The 23,505-nt window shown below is 53.1% G+C and overlaps 1 protein-coding gene across 2 annotated transcripts in view; it reads right to left on the reverse strand.

The window, feature by feature from the left end:
• Window positions 1-23,505, reverse strand: part of Kcnq1 (potassium voltage-gated channel subfamily Q member 1) — a 336,238-nt gene that overhangs the window by 243,539 nt on the left and 69,194 nt on the right. For both annotated transcript variants that reach the window (XM_008839196.3, XM_008839195.3), the window contains exons 3-6: window positions 5,257-5,383; window positions 4,482-4,560; window positions 3,882-3,978; window positions 3,101-3,241 (exon numbers count right to left, since the gene is read on the reverse strand). In XM_008839196.3, coding sequence (XP_008837418.1) covers window positions 3,101-3,241; window positions 3,882-3,978; window positions 4,482-4,560; window positions 5,257-5,383 — 444 coding nt within the window. The remainder of the gene's footprint in view (window positions 1-3,100; window positions 3,242-3,881; window positions 3,979-4,481; window positions 4,561-5,256; window positions 5,384-23,505) is intronic.

The raw sequence follows: 23,505 nt of genomic DNA on the forward strand, positions 1-23,505 counted from the left end.
ATCACCATCATCACCACCATCACCATCATCACCATCATCACCATCACCACCATCACCACCGTCACCACCGTCATCACCGTCACCACTGTCACCACCATCATCACCATCATCACCACCATCATCACCATCATCACCATCATCACCACCATCACCACCATCATCACCATCATCACCACCATCACCACCATCATCACCATCATCACCACCCCTGCCCTGTTCACTTGGTTTACTCGCTCAGTGGATAAGCACTAGGCAGTTGAGGGCCCTAAGATACCTCATGGCCACTGAGAGGCAAGAGAGGATTCCACTTGTGCAGGCTTGCGTCCATTGCCAATGTCCACCTCAGGACACATGTCTCATGACTCTATGGGTCCAGCTCCCAGGGTACAACCAACACCTCCCTTGGGGTGGAGGGACAGAGGCCTGGGGCCTGACTCAGCCTGGGGCAGATAGAGCAGAGGCCAGAGGGGTCCGGCCTCAGGGAGGTGCTCCCACCTGTAAGTACACACTTGGCTTCCACATTAAGCAGATCTCCTGTCCCACCTGAGGTGGGGGAACCCAGGGGTAGGGCAGGGTGGGGCCATGCTCCCCTGGTAGGGTGCAAAGAGACAAAGGAGACGACCGTTCACTGGCACGGGGCTGCAGAGCTTTGAGCTGGGCTGCCCTGTCCTGCAGCCCTCAAGGTATGATTGCCCTAGGGGTGCCAGGAACACAGCCCATAACTGGGGCCTTGGGCAGATCCCACTGGACAGCTGCAGAGACAGTCACCGGATGAATGGGAGCTGTTGGCCCCCGAGCTGGGCGCCGGGGACCCTGAGCAGCCAAGGGCGCAGGGCCTCACGGAACAATGGCCAGGCCAGGGTGCGCCGTGGCCGAGGCCAGGGCTGCAGCTGACGGCACAGGCCGGGGCACCACTGCCAAGCCGGGCACAAAGGGGCCGTGTTCCCAGCCGGCGGGTGGATGTTTGCACAGGTGTGGGAGTGGGGGCGCCTCTGCAGAGGGCTGGGGGGCCAGGGACCGGGTGGCCGGGAAGCAGCTCCAGCAGGAGACCGGGAAAGCAGGCAGGGGCTGGGCACCACTTACCAGTCATTCTGCGGCCAGTCACCCACCACTTCCTACTGTACCCCACCTGCACTGCCCATCTCCTACCAGAAAGTTCTGCCTGGAGCAGGCTGTGGTCCCCCTACACACAGACACACACACACACAGACACACACACATACACACAGACACAGACACACACACACACACACACACACAGACACACATACACATACAGAGAGCACACAGATACACACACAGACACACACAAAGACACACACAGACACACACAAAGAGACACACAGATACACACAGACACACACACACAGAGACACACAGATACACAGAGACACACACAAAGACACACACACACAGAGACACAGACACACAGACACACAGACACACACACACACACACATACATATATACAGGACAAAGGCCCTGCCACATCCCCAGGATGTGTCCCCTACCACAGGCAAGCTCCCTAACCCTGGGGGGCTAAACCGTCCTACCAAACTTGCTCGGGCCTGTCACATCACAGCCTCTGGGGACGCCAGCCCCCAGCAGGGTGGGCAGAGGCTGAAGCTGAGACCTGCCCCAACCTGGGAGCTTGTCAGCATGTCCTTGCCTTCCCTGAGCTGCCTGGAACGTTGGAAACTTCCAGAAAACACATCAACTCAGCCAATGTCAAGAGTGTCTGCTGTGTGCCCAGTCTCCTGGGGCACTCAGGAATAGAAGGAGCATGGGCCTTCCCAGCTTCCCACTCCCCACAAGCAGGAAGCCCCAAGTGGGAGTAGGCCTGTGAGGGGTTGTTCCTCCTTAGTCGGAACATTCAGGGTACTTAGGTCACCACCATGGATGGCTGCTCACCCCACGCCAGGTCCCCAGAGTCTCTGCTACGCCGTCCTTACAGGTAGTGCCTTCTCTACCCTGGTTCCAGCCCCACGGCTGCCACTGTCCAGATGACCTTTCTCACTAGCCTAGTGAGCGCTGAGGTCAATAGACTGAGGACCCTGGGTTGGGTAGAGTCAGCCCCAGGATCTTCACATCCCACCTAGAGGTGCCAGCCCTGGCGGCTCTTCCAGGCCTCCCTGTGAACATCTAGACAATCCCCATTGCTGAAGGGACGGTAAGGAAGTGGAATTGGGGGGGGGGCATGCCTACTCCGAGCCAGCTGGTCCTGTTAGGTGCCTGTGTTTCCTAAAGCTTAGGGGTTCCCAAAGCTCGATGTCCGATAAAGCCAGCTCTCAGGGAAGGAATCAAAGGCTGTGTGGTAGCCACCAACTCCTAGGGCACACTGGAAGTCCAGAGATCCCCCTAAAATGTCTTAGTCAGTGGCTTTAAGGCTATGAGCAATGGTTCTTAGGTTGTGACTCCCTGAGTAAGCCTGGCTTTCTTCAGTCCCATCCTCTCTAGAAGCCCTCACTCCTCTGCCTGCCAGCTGATCGACACTCCACTGGCCCGTGCACAGCGTCACCACACCACGCACTGGCCTCCCTGAAGACTGGCAGCTCAGCAGACCTGGTGCTAGCCTGGCCCAGGAGGCTCACGCCATCTTCATAGCCCTAGGGCCTGACTGACACATTGCTGCTGCCTGGGGCCGTGAGGGACGCTGTAGGCTCCACAGCCACAGAAACCCGGGCTCCTCCTGCCTCACGGCCCTCCAGGCCCATTATGCTGCTTCATCTCTTCACGCTCCCAGGCCCCGCACAAACCCCAAAGATGCACCTGACCCTGCCCCACCCCTGAGCCCAGGACCCCTCCAAGGTGAAGACCACCGTGTGGTGGAGGTGTCGAGTCCCATCAGCCTTCCCTTCCAAAACAGAAGCTGAAAGAACATTCTGGCTTCAAGACAGGGACCCCAGGGCACTGAGCCGGTGGTACACTGGACTGGCTCTACCGGCCTCAAGTAGAAATCTGTGGTTGAAGGGTTTTGAACACTGCAGTTAGGAGCCTCAGTGCAAGAGGCAAAGCTCTTGAGAGAGTAGATACTAATGCCTCAACCCTACCGCCTAGGCCCACGTGTCCCCACCAGGCCCACCCAAGGGCTCCAACTTACCACCCCCCACCACAGTGCATCCGCGTAGCTGCCAAACTCAATTTGACCTGACGCATTCACCGCATCCTTCTCAGCCAGGTAGACGAAGTAAGAGGAGAAGATGAGGCCCAGAAAGCCAATGTACAGGGTGGTAATCAGCTCCTGGGGACAGACACAATGTCAGCCATGCCCACACACCCCATGGCCCAGAGCCCACGAGCACAGTGAAAGAGGGAAGGGCCAGCATTCGCCAGACCGTTCTGTCAACTGCAGTGTATTTGCTTGTGGATGTCGCCCTCCAGTACCCTAGTTGTCACAGCTCTTGAAAGTGGCAGATCACACCACCTGCCAGTGAGATGGCCTCAGCGACTGCCCTGGACCAGCCACCTAGGTCCACGCATACTCTTCTGCCCCTGTGATAGGACAGCAGCCCCTGTGAGGCAAAGACTTCCTCTGGAAGGTGTCCAAGGGCCTCAAGACCATCCTTGACTTCCTGGGCTTAAGTTTCAGAGCTTCCTAAACCTGTTCTCTGTTGTGTATTTCTCTAAGGCCCAGTGGAGGGAAGGAGGCATCAGCCTTACATCGGGACACTGGCATCATGGGTGTGGGGTGGGACAATCAGGCTGGGAAGGCTCCGGGGTTCTGGACCCTGCCCTCAAACCCCCAAGCACTGGTACCTGCCTAACCCTGGTGCCAGTGGAGGCCCAGGTACTGGGATGTCAGCCCTTGCACCCTGACCCTGTGAACAGTTACCCTGATGTGGCTGTTCCACTCCTGTCCTTCCCCCGCCAGACTCACTCACCTGACGGTGAATGAAAACCACAGAGCCCAGGAGCCTCCAGGTGCCGCCCTGACGGTCAACATGCAGCATCCGCAGGATCTGGAGGAAACGGATACCCCTGGAAGGAAGGAGAGAGGCAGGGTAAGACGGCCATGCTGATCCTAGACATCTGCTCCCTGTGTCCCTCGTCCCTGCCAAGGACGCTGGGCAGGGAAGACACATGTATGTCCCTCTGCCCTTGGGACCATCTTGCTTCTTGCCTGTTCTTCCCCAGCTCAGGCCGGGTCAGGTGTCTCAGAACCCTACTCCCAGCAGCCCCTCCTGATGACTTTCTGGGGAAGGCCCAGGGGAACCCAGGTTGTACTCACACAGTTGGATTACCACCCAAGTCCCAGAAGGTAGGAAGTCCTGGTGTCAAGTTTTGAACCCAAGGTAGCCTATTGCCTCAATGCTGTGAGTCATGGCCACCTGCCCCTGGCCCACCCACCATGGAAAAGCACATCAGAGCCAGGCAGAGAGGGTAAGACCACCTAGAGCCTGGGAGGACAGGGCTTTGTGGTGCTCAGCCCCTCCCTGGCCAACAGGAGTGTCCTACTGGGAGACATAGAAAAGCCAACGTACCTGATAGCTGATGTGGCGAAAACCTGCCCTTTGGAGCCCACACAGAGGACAACCATGGAGGCCACAACGACGATGAGATCTGCAGGAGGGGCAGCTGGTCATCGCCTAGTACCAAGAACTATGGGGACAGTGTGCCATGACCCGCCCGAGTGGCTTGCTAACAGGGCCCAAAACCTGGGGAATAACCCAGTCTGGATGACAGTGACCCAGCCTGGATGACAGTGACCCAGCCTGGACGACAGTGGCCCAGCCTGGACGACAGTGACCCAGCCTGGACGACAGTGACCCAGCCTGGACGACAGTGGTGCCTGAACCAGGGGACCCAGGATTCCATGTGAACCACATGTGTGTCGTTACCCCATCCAGAGCACACAGAGCCTCGGGCCTGGCTGATCACCACCAAGAGTGACAACTGTCAAGCCTTACTGGTCAAGGAGAGACCCTGGGAAGCTGGGAGTGCTGGATGTCACTTCCTGCTGGTCTTGGGGTCCAACGGGGGGGCTGCTGGGGGTCTGAGGCATCTGACCCAGGTGGAGTCAGGGAGGAACAGGCAAGAGGCAAGATGGCCCCAAGGACAGAACGTCGCGTATGTGTCCTCCCCACCCAGTATCTGTGGCAGAGGCAAGGGACATTGGGAACAGCTGTCTAGGACCAGCATGGCCCTCTTATCCCTTCCCTGTCTTAGGCAGACAGACTAATGGGGACTCTCTGGGAGTGACTGTGACTCCAGGCAGGGGAGTGTGAACTGAAGCAACACGTGGTGGGCATGACTCACCAATGATGGAAATGGGCTTCCGGGCAAAACGCAGCCGGCCCCAGATGCCCACGTACTTGCTGCGGCAGCCTGCAGACCAGAGGCGGACCACGTACTCCGTCCCAAAGAATACCACCAGGACAATCTCCTGAGGACGAGGACAGGGAGCTTGCAGTGCAGGCCACGCCACTCAGGCCGAGCCACCCGTGCCAGGGGCCTCCGCTCAGGGACACCCAAGAGCAGCAGGCTCAGGTCTCCACCTGTAGGGACGTGTGGTCCCTATGTGCAGCACCTGGCTTGAGAGACCAAAACCTGAGCCCCTGGACACTGGACCCTGGCTGGTTGCTGCTCTCCAGGGATGGGGTACAATGACTGGGCCTGGCATCACAATGTTGGTATCTGTGTCCTCCAGTTTCATGGAGCCACAGAGCTCAAGCCCTATACCTGAAGGGGAGGGCCATGCCTCTTTTACCACACAACTCTGACACACACTGGAGACACTGTGGCTACCACCTGTGGCCTTCACTGAGGTCTGGGTGCAAGAACTCCAGCCGGAGGGAGGAGGACAAAGGGCATGTACAGCATTTGCTGGGAAACAGCTCCCTCAGGTCCCCATGTAGACCAGGCCTTCCACTGTGCTATGAAAGGGAGGGGTTTATAAGCTAGAGGGGCCCCGAGCTAGCATCTGGGTTACTGTGATGGATGGATAGATGAAAGAAGGGTGAATGGAAGGATGAATGGGCGGGTGGATGGATGGATGAATGGATGGACCGACAGATGGGTGAATGGATGGATGAGTGAGTGGATGGATAGATGGATGTGTGGGTGGTGGATGGATAGATGGGTGGGTGGATAGATGGATGGGAGAGTAGATGGACAGATGGGATAGGTGAGTGGGTGAGTGGGTGAGTGGATGGGTGGGTAGGTGGTTGGGAGGGTGGATGGTTGGTTGGTTGAATAAATGAGTGGTTGTTTGAATAGGTGGGTGGAAAGGTAGATAGTTGGGTGGAAAGGTAGGTAGGTGAACAGCTGTGGGTTAATGGTGTGAAAACCAAGTTCAGAAACAAAGTGGAGTAGTAACTTTCTCAATAACATCGCCAGCTAGACAGAGGCCTCCTGTCACCAGATTCGGCATCTAACTACAACCTGGAATCCAACTACAGTAATGCTGAAGTCTACCCAGTCTGTCCCAGTGCTGGGTGAGAGCCACAGAGCCTCATCCTATTCATGCAGCCATGCCACGGGTGAGAGGAACGGTCACTGGAAGCCCGACATGAATCACAGTGACAGAGGTCAAGGTGAGGGTGAGGCCTTCAGTCTGTGCATACTCCCCCACGCTCCCTTCTTCCCTATGTTCCTCTTCAATGTGACACTCGGGCATCATCACACACACAGCATCTGGAAGGGGGGTAGTGATGGTGGGCCTGGGCTGAGCTGCCCGCACCCTGCAGTCTGTCCTGGGTCTTTTCCAGCTCCTACCACAAGGCCATTGCCATAGGGACTGGCAGTCCTAAGTGAGAAGCCCCTTCCTGCCTACTCCACCCCTGGCTCAGTCCTCAGGCCTGGTGTGGAAGGCAGGTGGCCCCTGGGCCACTTCACCCTTCTTGGGGTCCTTATGCCCATGCCCCCTGTCTGCCTGGACTGCAAACCCAAGAGGCAGAAGTTTCTACCTGGCTAGGAAGAGGCCCTTGAGGCTGAATTTCACCCTGGGTATGGATTTGGGAAGCTGGGCCTCAGTTCCCTCAAGTGTAAAATGTATAGAGCCCTGGAGGGCAATGGAAAGATTATATGCAAATGTGCATTTCATGCAAATTACAGCCCACTGTGACCCTCAAGATATGGAGCCCTGCCCCCAGACCTGTGCACCTCAGTCCTAGCCTGCCTAGATGGGTAGGAGGCCCTCAGGGAAAGCCTGGGGTGAGGAGGTGAAACCACTCCCACATGTGTTAGCAGACTGCGCAAAGCCACAAACCCGCGAAGCCACAAAGCATTGTGCTCCTCAGGCTCGATTCCAGCTGGCTCCCTGCCTGCCTCCCTCAGGAGCCAGGCCTTGGAGGGGACTTCCGCTCTGACGGTGACACTGGCTGGCCCTGCCCCCACCAGTCCCCTGCCAGAGAGTCTTCCATGAATGGCGGCTGGATATTGCCCATTGTGTCCAAATGCTATTAATTAGGAAAAAATAGCATCCATACCACCTGGCTTGTGTCTAGGGTAAGAGCAGTGCCTGATAGGCAGCATGAGTCTGGGACAGGTTCACACCTTCCTTATGGGAAAAGCATTTCACCCGTGAAGTGGAATCCTTGGGGATGGGGGTGTGCATGGTGACAGTGTGGGGGAAAGTAAGGGGTTGGTCGCACTAATGGGCTCTGCGGTCTTAGCAGGGGCTTTGTCCTGGTGGCTGAGCCTGCCAGGGGAGGAGCCACAGTCTCATTCACCTCAGTCAGCCCTCAAAACTGATCCGCTGTAGGAACAAACAAACAAACTGGGAGCTGCCAGATTGCACAGATCTTGTTTGTTTCTTGAGAACCTCGTCTGGAAGGGTTGTTGGCCAGAGTGCCGTCCATATCTTTGACCAGCATGAAGCACAAACTCCCAGTCCCCACCACGGACTGCTTCACAGGAGACAGCACACCTGACCACAGTGGCCCCGTTAGGGAGCCACAGTCCCAACTCCATGGGCCACTCACCACCAGCCGGCGGATCACCTAGTGGGTTTGTTTCATTTTCAAACGCTTGTCACTATTCAAATACCTTCTTAGAAGTGGCCTCTGATGGCTACAAGGTCCCCCAAATTACCCTAACACTTGGGGGTAAACCTATTTGGGGATCAGACACATGAGGAGACAGGACGCCCTCACACAAATCTCCATGTGGGGACCCAGCGAGAAGCCTGGCTGCAGGGGTGCAGGGCTCCATGACTGCCTAGGACAGTCTGGCTGGCTGTGTTTAAGCCATGCAGTGCTGAGCTAATCAGTGTGGCCCAGCAGCTGGTCAGGAAGGGGCTGAAGAAAACAGCCCTGTCCTGGGTGGTATGGAGCTGGATGAGTGTTTGTTCAGAGATAAAATAACCTCCACCTCCATCAGCTCTACACATGCACTGGGGTTGGGAGGGGTGGCTCTCAGACCCAAGGCCACATCGGGACCCCAGTAACAACTGGCACTTGGCAGGGATGGGGTGCTATAGCAGACACACTGTGGCCCAGTCTGATTTAGGAGGCAACACTGTGGTCCATATAGAGGAGGCTATTTCAGCCCCAGCAGAATAGACTCCAAGCCAGACCCCAGCTGCCCTCCTGACCTAGCCAGCCTCTGCCCTTACAGGGCCCAGCCTGAGGCTCACCTGTCCTGTAGACATGGCCCAAGTAGAGTCCTAATGAATGAAAGGCCTCAAAAGCTCCTCCCCAGACTCACAAACACCTTCCCATTATCCACCTGGGTTAAGAGGCTGTGGGCTGCCACCTGAGGGGTCTCATGGCCTGGTCCATCCCAAGGGCCCCCCCACCCCCTAGATCCCAAGTACATCACATCTTCTGGGGTTCCCAGAACCCTGGTATATGTGATACACTTGCTAACCCCTGACCCTCTAGCCCCCCCCCCATCCTGCTCAGGCTATCAAAGCACCCCCAGACCTTGGAACCTATCACTTATAGAACAGTATACTCCCCCACTTCTCCCACCAGTAACAGCACCAGGCCGAGGCACCCAGCACTGTCCCACCTCTGCCCAGAGGAATCTATGTGCTGCCAGAACCAAGGAATCAAGGCCGGGGAACATCAAGGACAAGTGGCCCTGAGCTCTGCTGCAAAGCTATAAAGGGGAGCTGTCCTTGGGCCAATGAGCCTGGGCTGTCCACTCAGACAGAAGGTAAAAGGACACAGGAAGCTCTCCTGCCCTGACCACTGTCCCTCAACCTAAAGCTAGGTACATCCTGGCTGCAGATGACTTCATGGCAGAGGCTCCTGAGACTGTGACCTGCATCAAGCACAGAGTTTGCAGCTTCTGGGCTCATCGAGGCAGGGCCACCATGCTTGTTCCTATCTATCAGGAGGAAAGCCCATAGGAGCTGAGGCTCCATGGCAGGAATGGATAGACTAGGGCCCGTGGCAGAAGAGCTCCCAGGCAGGGTGAAAGTATGGGTTTGAGGTTCGGGATTGGACACTGGTAAGTGGGACCAGGTGCCATCACAGAGGGCTGGCTGTCACCCAACATGACTGGAAATATATGAGGACAGCTAAGGTTTGGGGAATGGCTGTGAATGGGGGAGTGGGTACGGGCCAGAGGCTGGGGGGCTCAGGGTTAGAAACCAAGCGGTAACGGGAGCTGGCCAAGGAGGGAGGGGCAGCTTAGACACGGGAGCAGCTACCCACGAGGCTAGATGGAATAAGAAGAGAGAAGGTGGGCCCGGGCCACGGGGTTCCAGCAATCCATCCTGGTGACAGTCTGCGTGTGGCAGGGGAACTGGAGTTTTCGAGGGTGGGTCTGTGCTGGACATGGATGTGAGGAGCCCTGAAGAGACATGAGCACCCTAAGATGCTGGTGTCTGTCCCCTTTGACCCCGAGGAATCAGAGGAGGATGGCAGGGGCCAGGCAGCCAGCAGAGTCAGCCAGCCAGCCACCCCTCCCAAAGCTCCTTCAGGGAAATAGGAGAAACAGGAAGGAAGGGCCAGGTGGTCTTGGCTAGTGCCACATCGAGCACCACAGCCAACAGCAAGAGGTTTGGACAGGGTCTGAGAACAGCCATTCCTAGAGAGCACCCACTGCAGGACAGTCTGCAGCCTGTCCGTCTGCCCATGTGCCAGCCCCAACCCACATGCTGGTACCCTGAGCCATGACCTGCATATAGATCCCTGGGGCAGTCAGTCTGCTTGTTTCACAAGCAATGGGTATTGAAAGCCAAGTGTGATGGTGCACGCCTTTAATCCTAACACTTAGGAGGCAGAGGCAGGTGGATCTCCGTGAGTTAGAGTTGAGCCTAGTCTACACAGCGAGCTCCAGGCCAGCCACCTGGAACCCAGGCCAGTGAGACCCTGTCTCAATTAAAAACAAAACAACACAAAAAAACTGACTCTCAATGGAATGAGTTGCATAATTTCAACTTAATTTTACAAACCGCTGCTGGACCTGTGGCTCAGCTAGTAGAGTGCTTGCCTAGCGTACACAAAGCCTTGGGTTCCTTCATTAGGATCAGGAGTTCGAGGTTATCTTTGACCATACAGGAAGTTTTAAACCAGTCTAGGCTACACGAGGCTCTATTTAAAAATAAAAATAAAAAGCTACTGTGGGCTGGAGAGATGGCTCAGTGGTTAAGAACACTGGCTGTTCTTGCAGAGAACCTGGGTTCAATTCCTGGCACCACATGGCAGCTAACAACCGTCCATAACTCCAGTTCCAGGGGATCCGATGCCTTCTTCTGACCCCCTCGGGCACTGCACAACATGGGGACATACATGCAGACAATAAACTCATGCACATAAAATAAAAATAATAAAATATTTTTAAAAAGGTAAAGGACCTGAACAGACCATTTTCTAGAGAAGATATATAATTGGTCAGTGAGCACCCACAACAATGGAGGTGCTGCCACACTAACCACCGGAATACAAATCAAATCAGAGGCTGCTGCACTCCTCAGCCCATCAGGATGGCTACTAGCAAAATGCCCTCGACAGCAACTGTGGCCAAGCAGGCAGAGAGGCAGGGCCATCGCACACAGCTGCACCAGGGGACATGAGGCCCACTGTGCTCGGGAAACGGTTCGCTGGCTCCCCAAGTCACGAAACACAGAGTTACCACCCACTCAATTCAACTTATACAAGAGCCTGTCTTTGAAAAAAAAAAAAAAAGTAATTCAGGAAAAATACAATTGCTGGGCTGAAGCGATAGAACTCGGTTGGCAAAGCATTTGCCTGTCATGCATGAGGCCCGAGGTTCAACCCCCGAACCACAACAGAGAGTCTCGCATGAAGAAGAGCAGTGCTTTATTTTGGGCCTACACCCGAAAGAATTGCAGGCAGGGCCTCAAGTGTATCTGTCCAAAGTGTCTACTACGGCCAGTGAGGCACAGAACAGCCAGAGGTAATCAACGCCTGCAAAGAGGGAACATCGGTAACATTATTTCCCTTCAAAGGGAAGGGTACTCTGACATGGCACAGCATGGACGGACCTGGGGAACCTTCCACTGAGACAAACCCTGCACTAGCCCACTCCTCCTGAGCCTGCAGGTTCTGGAGTTGCCAAAGCTGCCCGCCGTAGCCACTGGGACACAAAACAGGATGGGAAGGCTGGGCCTGGGGAGTCCGTGTTTAACAAGGGCAGAGTTTCAGTCTGGGGAGGAGGAAGAAGGTTCTAGAGGTAGATGAAGAGAATGGCTGCACAACACTGTAAGCTTTATACCACGGAGCTGTGCACCTGAACACAGCTAAGAGGAAAATCTTATGTCATGTGTATTTTAAATTAGAGCAAGGGCTGGTGAACGGTTCCATGAGTAAAGGTCCTCGTTGCCAGGCCTGATGACCTCAGTGCAATTCCCGGGATGTGCATGGTGGAAGGAAAGAACCAGTTCCTACAAGTTGTCATCTGACCGCCATGTGTGCGCCCCTACATGTGTATGCATGCGGGCACACACTAAATAAATAATAAATGTAATAGACCGAGAGAGAGAGAGAGAGAGAGGGAGGGAGGGAGGAGAGAGAGAGAGAGAGAGAGAGAGAGAGGAGGGAGGGAGGGAGGGAGGGAAGGAAGATTCTAGACCCCAGATTATGAACTTGAGATTCTATCATGTAATTGTGATCTGCAAATGTGTACAGCAAGTATATTGTATAGAACTTAAGATCCATGAAAACAGGGACCTGATGTCCTACTGGCCATTGTGTACCTACTGCGCAGATGAGTCAGTAATGCCAAGGGAAAGAGGAAAAAAGGGAAGAAGAGAGATCAAGTCACTAAACCCACAGGATCCACCATCTGCAAAGCACCACATGGACCATGCCCTGTCCTCCACCCTAAAGATAAGAGAGACCATGGTGGTGCAAAGGTAGGAATCTTGTCTCGGGGCAGTGATGATGAAATGTGTGATGCTCAGTGGCACCCCTGAGTTCTGGATGCTGACAAGGACACCCTGGGGCCCAGACACACTGCTGTTGAGGACTTCACAGTGGGAACTCAAGTCCTGTCATTTGGCAGATGAGCACTGCATCCCCATCTGGACCTTGGAGAGCCATGCAGGTGCACTAGGTATTTGGGGACAACCACAGCTAAAACAGCCCATCTGCCCAAATCTAAGCCCACAGGGTTGAGATTAAAAGTAAAGGCAATGCTCATCCGGGTTCCTGTAGCTGGAATGAACAGGGAAAGGTCACACCCGTTTCACACCCTCGTAGGCCCAGCACTGAAGGTGGAGGACCTCCTACCTATAGTTTGTCAGCTGGTGAACCGTCTCTGGAGGGTGGGGGTAGGGCTCCAGCTTGCTACAGTCACTCGCCTGTGGGCCTTGGCCAGGCTGCTTTAGACCCTCTGAATGAAAGACTTTTTTTCCTTAACTATCAAGAGAGCTCACGAAACGCTTATCAGCAGCATTTCAGTGTCTCTAACATTACCGCCTTGTCTTTTTAATGAAGGAATAATTTGAAAGCCGACTGGAAGATTAACTACCACTGATGAAAGGCTGGGCTGTATGGACAGGGCCCTTGTGAAAAGGCCCAGAGAGCCAGGTCATGGGGGCAAAGGCTCAGCGGGCCTCCCTGGGGCCCCTCTGGACGTTGGATGGGGCCGAGTCTAGAGTATAGAACTGGTAGACTGTCTCTAGAATTTTGGGTAATCCTCAGCCCCCTCATAAGCTGCCCATCAGGACAGAGGTGCTATGAGAGACCAGGACTAGAATCTGGCCCTCCATTCATGGCTGGGAAAGCTGTGAAGTGGGTCTGTCCTGGGCCAGAGGGTTTCCTGTCAGAGGTGGTAGCCCCCCAGCACAGAGCCAGCTAGCAGGCTTTGGGACCAGCTGTTCTGACTCTACATGGGCCCCGATAAGCCACAGAGAGGGCCAGCCTCACATTCTCAGGAGGGGCAGCTGGCCGGAGGCGCGATGCCGGCATGCAGGCTGCTCAAAGCGCCCTTTGTTCAGGTCCTGCCTGTGGCCAGCTGCTCCCAGCCGCCACCCTGTGCTAAGAGCCCACGGGCCCCGCCCCTGGTGACATGTGCTGGGCACAGCTGGAGCCCTCAGGCCATGCTTTCTGCCCACCCTGGGCAGTACCAGCCCCCATGGACCACTGGCCAGGCTCAGGTGACACAAAAATCTGCAGGGACTCTCGGGAGGCAGAGAGTCGGGGTCCCCACTGGCCCCAGACAGGAGCACGGCCCTGTGGAGAAGTGGCACTTGCACGTGACAGCCCCCTCCCATCCAAATACCTCAAGGGCCACATGTGCCTCAGGTGCCACAGATGAGCCCACTTCCTCAAAGTGTGGTGAGCCCCCATTGGTAGGCTGCTTCCCTGGACCCCACTGAACTTGGCCTTCCACCTTGGCTGCCTTCCAAACCCTCATATCTTGGCTGCCTTAGGTGGCCCAGAGTGGCAGGAGACACAGTCCCTTCTGCACCAGGGGATCCTCAATAGGAACAATAAGATGGCAGGGTCCTGAGGCACAGAACAGCACAGCCAGGAAGGAGTTCTCCCCCCAAGCCATCCCCCTGAATTCCCATGAAAGCTGGTGAGCTGTGTGAGAGCCAGAGGCGGAAGCCCTGGCCCTGGGTGTGGGCAGCAGAGCCCCTTCCTGGGTACCAGTGCCGGGTGGCACCAGCCACGGATCTGCAGCTGCTGCGTCCACACCTATTAGGGTAGTTCTGATTTCGGGGCAACTCTGGGAGACACGGAGCGGCTTTCTCCTGAGAACTGGTCCCACCTGCCAGCTGTCCAGGCAGTTGTCCGCCACACTGGGCAGAAGACGCTGTGAGGCTTGCCCAGTCGCCATGGGGATGGGCGTCTCCATCCACCAGGCAGCCGGGCCCTGCAAGTGGGCAACAGCTGTCATCTGCTCCTCCCATCCTGGACCCCACTTCCGCAGGTGTCACAAGTGCCCACTGCACCGTGGGGAAACTTGCATGGGGCCGAAGCCACAGGGGCTGGCCTTAACAACTTTCCCTGGCTCATGAACTACATTCAAGGAGCCCCGTGGGACCCCAAGACATGCCGAGGTCCAAGTCTCCCTGCTCCCCTCTAGTCCAGTGCCTACCTTCTGACTGAGACACGGCCCCTACGGCCCCTAGCATCTCCCTTTCTCCAGCCTCACACCGTCACATTACTAGCAATTAAGCAGGGCCTTAGATGTCCCAGACTGAACACTGAAAGATCCCCGGAAGCCCCTCAGGGATACCTGACACTCTTTTAGAGGCCAAAGAGGGAGGGAATTGGGTTTCTCAAGACATGCCCCTATATGTACCCCATGCCCCTATATGATGTACCCCAGGCTGAGGCTCCTGTGGGCCTTTCCAAACCCCATGCCTACAAGCTGAGGCTCCTGTGGGCCTTTCAGAACCCCATGCCTAGAGGCTGAGGCTCCTGTGGGCCCTTCCGACCCAGCCTCATCTATGGCTCTAATTACAGATCCCTAGTGCTTGTTACTTTCCTAGTGAGGTACCCACTGAGGCTGGGCCTGACAGGAAGCAACTGGAGTAGAGGCCCTGAATGTACAGAGTGGGGAGACCTGGACCACAGCTGTGGGCCTGGCACATTCAGGTCCATTATCATCAGGGCAAATCCTCCCCAGATTGGAGGCTTCCGGCCCCAGCTTTGGAATAAAGGCTGCCCACCCACGGTGGGGAGGAGAGAGGGCCCCTCGGTCATTTTAATTTTACATGTGCTGCTGGTGCTATGTGGAGGCTGACTAGAGTCACACGCAGTTCAGGTGGTTTAATGAGCTGCCTCCAGCCTTGGGACCCAGCTTGCTGCAAGCCAGTGAGGTAGGGGTCCCTGTGCTCTGCCCACTCCCTTTCTCCTCACCTGGGTGTTCTGGAGGTCAGGAGGCGAACACAGAGCTCAGTGGCCACTGAAGCCTGGCTGGGGTTGGGGGCGGCGATGGAGTCAGGAAGAGCCCACTGAGTTACCAGGGGAATCCCTGCCCAGACCTGCCTCGTCAGCAGATTTGGACCAAGCAAACATCCCCCTGACACCCCAGGGGGGACTTGTGAGCCAGCCCCTGGCAGAAGGTGGGCAGCCTGGGTGCTTTATAAGTGTGTGCCTGCACAGGACAAGAGGCAGTAAATCAGTGTTTTTATTTAATGAGCTTCAAACCATGTGGGGTTGCAAACACCAGCAATGCAGGACGGTGACGATGTAAGAGAACGAAGTACTGACAGTGGATGGGACAGCCTGAGCCTTGCTAGGTGCAGGATGAACAGTGTCTTTCCAGGCGGGGGGTCGGCTCTGTCTTCGAGCGCCCTGCTGCTTCGTCCCAGAACGAGTGAGGCTTTTTGTTTTTGCAAAATTTTAACCATTTATGTATAATCTCATTGAGTCTTTCTTTCTTTACTTTTCTTGCTTAATTTTGTCCTCTTGAGACAGGGTCTAATGTAGCCTAGGCTGGCCTCAAATTCTCTATGTAGCTAAAGATGACCTTGAACTTCTAGTTTTCCTGCCTCCATCTCCCTTGTGTTGGGATTAAGAGAGTGCACCACCATTTTACATAGTGCTGGGGATGGAACCCAGGCTTCACGCATGCCAGGCAAACACTCTACCAACTGAGCTATGCCTCCAGCCCTTATAATGCATTTTGATCAGAGAACATGGGCAGTTAAATCTCGGTAGTTGAAGGTGTGGTTTTAAAAAATATATGATCTCCACACATGATCAGTTTCAGAAGGGGCCCACGGGACAAAGAAACAAACATCTCCATTAATACATCCAAGGGCTGGAGAGACGGCTCAGCAGTTAAGAGCACTGACTGCTCTTGCAGAGGACCCGGGTTCGATTCCCAACACCCACGTGGTGGCTATGAACCATCCTTAACCCCAGTTCCAGGGGAATCCGAAGCCCTCTTCTGACCTCCATGGCATTGCACGACACGGGTGCACTCACATACATGCAGGCAACACACTCATATGCACAAAATAAAAATAAATTTAAAAAAAATGACCTTTATACATGATCAGTTTCAGAAAGGTCCCACAGGTACAAAGAAACAAACATCTCCATTAACACATCCAAAACCACAGGGCTGGTTTGAAAACCTGGTCTGAACATTCCCCATGCTCCTGCCCTGGAACCTGAGCTCTGAGATCAGAAGCCAGTCCATTCTCCCCGTGCATCCTGCCTCCTGGAAAGCTCACGTCAGCTTCGTTTCTTATCGTTCTAGGTTGAACCCAGGCCTTGGCACACAGCAGGCAAGGGCTCTGCTGTTGCCTTTCCTGTTTCTGGAACGCATGAGTGAAGCCCGAGGGAGTCATGTGGTGGGGATATCACCCCTGCGGGTGCACCAGCATCTCAGAGGTGGAGCGTCCCCTGCCACTGCACCTGTGTGGGGCAGAGGGACGACTGTCCCCAGAGCCGCCCAGCCTACAGACTGAGGAGCTGAGCTCGGGGGCTACTTGAAGGGGCTAGATTTGTGGATGTTTTTCCATGGTTAGAGAAAACATATTCATATTCCTGTTCAATTCTGAAGGGTCTCAGGGCTGCAGGACCGGGCTGCCTGTGTGTTCCTATTTCACATCTACTGGAGTTCTATTCTGAAGAGGTTGGGTTACAATCTCTATGGTGGTTAACTATCAACTTGACAAAAGTCTAGAGCCACCTTGAAGACATCTGAGCATGCCTGGATGCTTGTCTTGACTATGCTGATTTATGTGGGAAGACTTGTCTTCTTAAAAATGTTTTTATTATTTTTTATGTGGATGAGTGTTTTGTCTCCATGCATGTAAGTGAACCACGTGTGTGCAGTGCCTGAGGTGTCCAGAAGAGGACATCAAATCTCCTGGGACTGGAGTTATGGATTGTTGTGAGCTGCCATGTAGATGCTGGGAACTGAACCCAGGTCCTCCGGAAGAGCAGCCAGTGCTCTCCACCACTGAATCATCTCTCCAGCCTTCTGGGGGGCTGCAGGGAGAAATCATTTTAATTGTGGTTAGGACCTGGGCGACACAGGCAGACATAGTGAGCCAAGTACTCGCATATCTGGGGTCGTCTCTCTCCCTTTCTGACTTCAGGCTCTGCTGCCTTGACTTTCCCACCATGGTAGACTGCAACCTGGAATTGTGAGCTGAAATAAAGCCTTTCTCCCTCCAGCTGCTTCTGTCAGGGATTTTATCACAGCGGGGAGAGAGGCTCCGACAGTCCCCCACAGACACCACATTTATCCCTCTTTCCCTGCGCCCGCCTAACTGTTTCCATATGTCTTATGCTGTCTGATACCGTCACACTTGGAATTAGATCTCTTCCAAAAATAAAGTTGTTTCTTACCCACTCATGTCTGGACTTCATGTTGGAACCCGGTGCCTCCTGGAAGCTTTCGTTCTCTGTCTCTATTTTGTATGTAGTTTCTTTACATATTTTTGGCTATCCTTTTTTCTAACTGTCCATTATTTGTTCTTTTTTTTCTTCTTTTTTTTACTTAATTCTAAAATCAGGCTGGGGATATTGAGTCGGTAATAACATCCTTAGGTAGTGTACACAGGGCCTTGGGTCCCAATTAATTCATTACGAGTAAATAAAACCCACGGGCTAGCTGGGTGTGGTGGTGCACCCCTTTAATCCCAGTGCTTGGGAGGTGGAGGCATGCAGATCTGTTAGCTCAGGCCAGCCTGGTGTAGATAGCAAGTTCCAGGTCAGCTGGGGCTACAGGGAGACGCAAAAAGAAACAAAAGGAGGAAATCCCATAGGCTAGAGAGTGATTCCCAGCACCCACACTGACCTGTAACTCCAGCTCTAGAGGATCCAGTGCCCTCTTCTGGCCTCCACAGGCACACACACACACACACACACACACACACACACACACACACACACACACACACACACACACAGGAGCTTCTTACAAAGTATGAAACAGAGAAAATAGGAGGTGGAAGCAAAGTTAGACATTTCCTGCTTGATAACCGAAACTTTTCAACTACAGAAAATGCTCTGATTAGAACACACACACCTTATAATCAGACACACACACATACACACACCTTATAATCAGACACACACACACACACACACACACAACTTATAATCAGACACACACACAAATAAAAATAATATAAAAATAAGGAAACCTCCTGAGTCTTTTGGTAGGTGGATTTGTGATATTTACATTTAATATAACATTAAACGCATTTGTTGAATTCCTCCATCCTGGCATGTGCTATCTTATTTTACCTCATCTCCTTTTCCTGGCTGCCTCTGAGTTGGTCAGCATAGCCTCCTCATCTCCAGGCACAGACATTTCACTAACCTCTTCCATTCTGCCATTTCTCAAATACCACAGAACTAAATCAGCTCTTATCTGAGAAGGAAAAACACTTCCCACAGTGTGATTTCCCTGAGGCTTGTCTCTGGTGAGTCAAGGGCCTCTATGTGACTTCCTTTCTTCTTCCGACCTCCATCAAGGGCTCTGTGGGGCAAAGTCACCCCCAACACGTCTTTCAGGCCCTTAGAACAGGGCTTGGCCTGGGAAGTTCTTGCCCAAAGTCAGACAGTATGTGCTTTAGGTTTTATGGACTACAAAGTCTCCATCCTGTTGTGGAAGCATCCAGAGAATGTGTGTCCATAAGAACTCATGGCTATGTGTTAACAACGCTTTACTTACACAGCCAGCCAGCCAGCCAAGCTGTGGGCCAACTTCACAGATGCCTGGGTTCCACAATATCTGGTGAGTGAGGATTATCAGGTGAGTGCAATCACTACCAATTCACATCAAAGTCCCACCCCTAGGACTTGAGTGTGTGATCATATTTGGAAATAGGATCTTTGCTGTGATTTAAGATGAGGCAACAGTGGAGGAGGGTGGGCTCTGCATCCAACACAACTGCTGTCCCTCTGCCAAGAGACTTCAGACCCAGAAACACTGGTAGGGAGGAGGCCAGGTGAGTGTGAGAGCAGAGGTTTCTGTGCTTCTATAAGCCACAGAACGCAAAGGACCACCAGCAACTGGCAGCCACAAGGGGAAGACCCAGAGTGGGTTCTCCTCAGGGTAGGGAGGGACCTACCTGCCAACTCCTCATCTTAGACTTCGGTCCTGCAAAGAGCAGTAAACGGTCATAAAAGGCTCCAGGGTATCACCCAGACCAGGTCAGGGGCCGGACGAGGATCCTCGATTCTCTACTCCACAAGGCCAGAAGAACTCACAAGGGTCCCACCAGGTCATCTTTCTCCTTGTAGGCAAATTAGTTCACCACTTCCCCACCTCACAGAGAAACAGGGGCTCTGAGGACTGAACCCAAGTCGCCAGAGGCCAGCCTGGGGCTGAGGCAGTAGCAAGACCACAGAGGTATGGAGCTCTGTCCATCTAGACAGAAGCAACAACAACAGAAACCCCCCCAAACACTACCCAGCCCCACTGTGCATAGACCCTTGAGACCACAACAGGACCTCTGTACACAGAAGCAGCCCCCATTGGTCACCCAGAAATTTGGGGGGTGGGGCTAGTCCAAGAATGTCCATACCTGGTAGCTCTAGACACCCTGGGATTCCCAGTCAGCTTCACATACATTTAAAGCAGACCGCTGCCTTCCTCGGAGGGCTATGCCCATCTCCAGCCCAGTTACATCGGTTTTACTCTTAGACCCTTATCCCATTGCTAATGGCTGCCAACCACAAAATAGAGACATACCAAGATGGATCCCTTAGTCGGTGATGGGAGATGAGTATGTTCACGTGCTGGAAGCCCACACTTCTAAAACCATCCTAGGTAATCCTTCCTCCTAGGATATAGGAGTTGGGCAAGGCTGAGACCTTTGGGTGAGTACCTCACACCACAGCCAGGCAGCTACAAACCCGGCCCCTTCTTTAGGGGATGCACCTAGCCAGGCAGGTCAGAGGACTTCAGGGCATGGGGATGGGGGTGGGTGCTGGTCACAAGTTACGCTGTGGCTGTGTGGGTATGTCTATAGCCAACCTTATCTGTTTACTGACTATTTCAAGCCTCACTCATTGTGCAAATGTAGAGATTTTAGTGAGGAAAGAATTTAAACAGGTTTTCCCCCTTCCTTTCATGAATGTTTTAAGGGATTGAGAAGAAACTGCGCATGAATTTGCTGTCTTAGGAGCTGACAAGGGAGCAACCTCAGAGGGGGAGGCAGGATGCTCCAGGGCCTGAGTTTGCACAGAGCTAGGGCCAGGTGAGCAACTTGCTGTGGATTCTGAGCTCCTCTCTTGAGTTTTGTGTCTTGGGGAAGGGGTTGCTTTCTGGGAGGCCTAGCTTCAGGACAGCAGCTGGTGTCCACTCTCTGCCCCCATTCCTGGCCCCCACTGTGACCAGCAAAGCAAGGCTGAACAGGGTATCTGGTGGACTCTGGACAGTCAGCAGCAGACAGTGTGGGGCAAGGGCCAGAGCAGCTCCAAGGCCAGTCAACCCTGAGTTGGAGTTCTGGGGTGAGCCCCTGAAGACGACCACCTTTAGAGTTTGTTGCACACATGTGTCTACACACACACCATCATAAGCCTCTTAGTCATACACTCCCATCCCAAGACGGACTTTTGTTTTTAAGACAAAGTTTTGCTACATAACCCAGACTGGCTTCCCACTCACAATCTGGCCCAGGCTGGCTTGGAACCCATAGCAACGTCCCTGTCTCAGCCTCCCCAAAACTGTATGCTGTCACACCGAGCTCTCAGATGGGTTTGCTTCCAAACTCAGGCTGGGACTCCTGCTCTTTGGGGAATGAAGTCTTTTAAGAATGCAAATGGCCAAAATTTAGCCACGAATTATAAAACTTGAACACCTGGCGTCTAGCAATTACTACGGAAAAACTTTGGTGCTGGGGAAACTGAGACCAGGACAGGGCTTCTTGGGCTCTGTCCAACATGGAAGGGAGACTTCAGAGAAAATTCACCGGTACTTGTCCTGAAACAGAGGAGCAGTCTCCTGCCTCCCCGTCAGGCTCCAAAGTGGAACACAGGCCAGACAGACAAAACTGGGCCTTCTCTTACATGAATACACCAACACTCAACCCAGAACCTTAGCGATCAGGTCCAGCAGGATTTGAAGGCATTGAGATCAAGGTGGTTTTGTGTGACAGAGATGGGGTTATTTTATCAAATCAATGAATACAATGCACCGGTTAATAACCCAAGAAAGGACAAGACCCAACTATCTCCAGAATGGGCTGCTTTCTTCTCGCCACCGAACTTCCAGCCCAAGGTCCCAGCTGGTGCTGTGGGGTAAAACCAAGGAATAAAAAGCATATGCACTGGAAAAAAACATAACTAAACTAAACTAAAAACTACTATTGGTTTTATTAGGGACAAGAGGACCAGCTCCATAGAGAGCCCTAAAGAATACACAACAAACCAACAAAACGAATAGCAAGTGCCTTCTCGAAGTAATAAATAAGGTCAGCAAAGTCAGGGGCGCAAGGTCAACACCCAGAACAAACAAACGGCTGTCCTTCTACATCCTAGCAACAAACAATCTAAAAACGAAATGGAGAAAACAATGTCACGTCAGCCGTGCCAAAAACGTGAAGAACAGAGTAACAATCTGACAGATTCTGTGTGTGTCCTGGAAACCATACAGCACTCGTGATTGGCACTCAAGACACTTAAAACAGGCGGAGACAGAAAATGAAGCATGTAAGACACACATGACACCCGTGCTCCTCTACACCTCCACGGAATGCCAGTCAGAACGCCGGTGGGGATGGTTTCGTTTAGGGCTTTTGTTGTTTTCTGGTTGCTGTCAGAAATTAACAGCTTGATTCTCAGATTTTCCTGAGACTGTGAAGGGCCCGGCAGAGACCACACTTTGAAAATGAACCAAATTGGAGGATTAACAAGGCCTGATTGCAAGGCTTAGTATAAAAGTCACAATAATCAAGGCAGAGCTTTGCTGGCAGAACAGATTACAAAGTCCAGAAATCGGACCCAGCACATGGCCAACTGATTTTCATCAAAGGTGCCAAAGTAATTCTGTGAAGAAAAAAAAGTCACATGGACATGAGGGTAACCACATGCAAAAAAGATTTATCCCTGATTGGTACCTGTCACCGTGCATAAGAATAAACCTGGAGAGAATCACAGATCTAAACAAGAAATGTGAAACTATAAAACTTGTAGAGAAAACAGAAGAAAAGGCTTTGTAACCTTGGACTAGGCAAACAGTTCTTAGGACACGAAAAGCATGAACCGCACAGAAAAGGGGATGAGCTGGACTTCAAGATTAAAAACTGCTGCTCTTCTGAGAGATCCTGCTAAGAAAATGCGGAAATAAGGCCAAAGGCCAGGAAGAAATGTCTGCAAGGTCCAGGATCACATGAAGGACACATTTAGAATCATGGACTCGTCATCCTTCCAGCTCAAAATGAAGAAAACAAATAATTATTAAAAATCCACAAAAACTGACTCAGAGACTTCATTGAAGGAGACCTATGGGTGGTAAATAGTCTCAACACCATTAGGTACTATGAAAATGCAAATTAAAACTGGGGTTAGGATGGTTAATGTCAAAAGCAGACAATACTTTTAAATTTCTTATGTGTATGAATATTTGCCTGCATGTATGTATGTGTACCACACGCACACAGTACCCACAGAGGCCAGAAGAGAACGTCAGATCCCCTAGAACCGGAGTTACAGATGGTTGTGAGCCGCCATGTGGGTGCTGGGAACTGATCCCAGGTCCTCTGCAAGAGCAGCAAATGCTCTTAACCACTGAGCCATTTCTCCAGCCCCCCAAGGCAGACAATTCTAAGTGCTGGTAAGAACCTGAAGCTAACACAGTACCACACAGGGAGGGTGATGAGGAAAGTCAGGAGGCTGTCTTGTTAAAGGGCTTGGTAGCTTCTTAGCACACTGTGTCCCCAGCCCCACAGCTCCACTCGGGGAGACGGGTGTTTTACCCCAGCACAATGAAGGCAAGTAATGGCTCTGAAACCTGTATGCAATGCTCATGATGGCTCTAATCATAGTAGCCGAGCCCCAGAGACGGCTCGGATGTCTGTCAGCCTACGGACGGGTAAACAAACTGCAGTACATTTTATCCTTTCCAAATGATTTAGTCAACTACTGAGTACAAACCGAGGGCAGGTCAGGCCTCAAGCGAGCTCTGTGAAGTGACGGAAGCCAGGCACGGAGCTTCATGCCA

The sequence above is a fragment of the Nannospalax galili genome, unplaced genomic scaffold (assembly GCF_000622305.1).
Source record: "Nannospalax galili isolate Female #2095 unplaced genomic scaffold, S.galili_v1.0 scaffold1639, whole genome shotgun sequence".
In the NCBI taxonomy this organism is placed as follows: Eukaryota; Metazoa; Chordata; class Mammalia; order Rodentia; family Spalacidae; genus Nannospalax; species Nannospalax galili.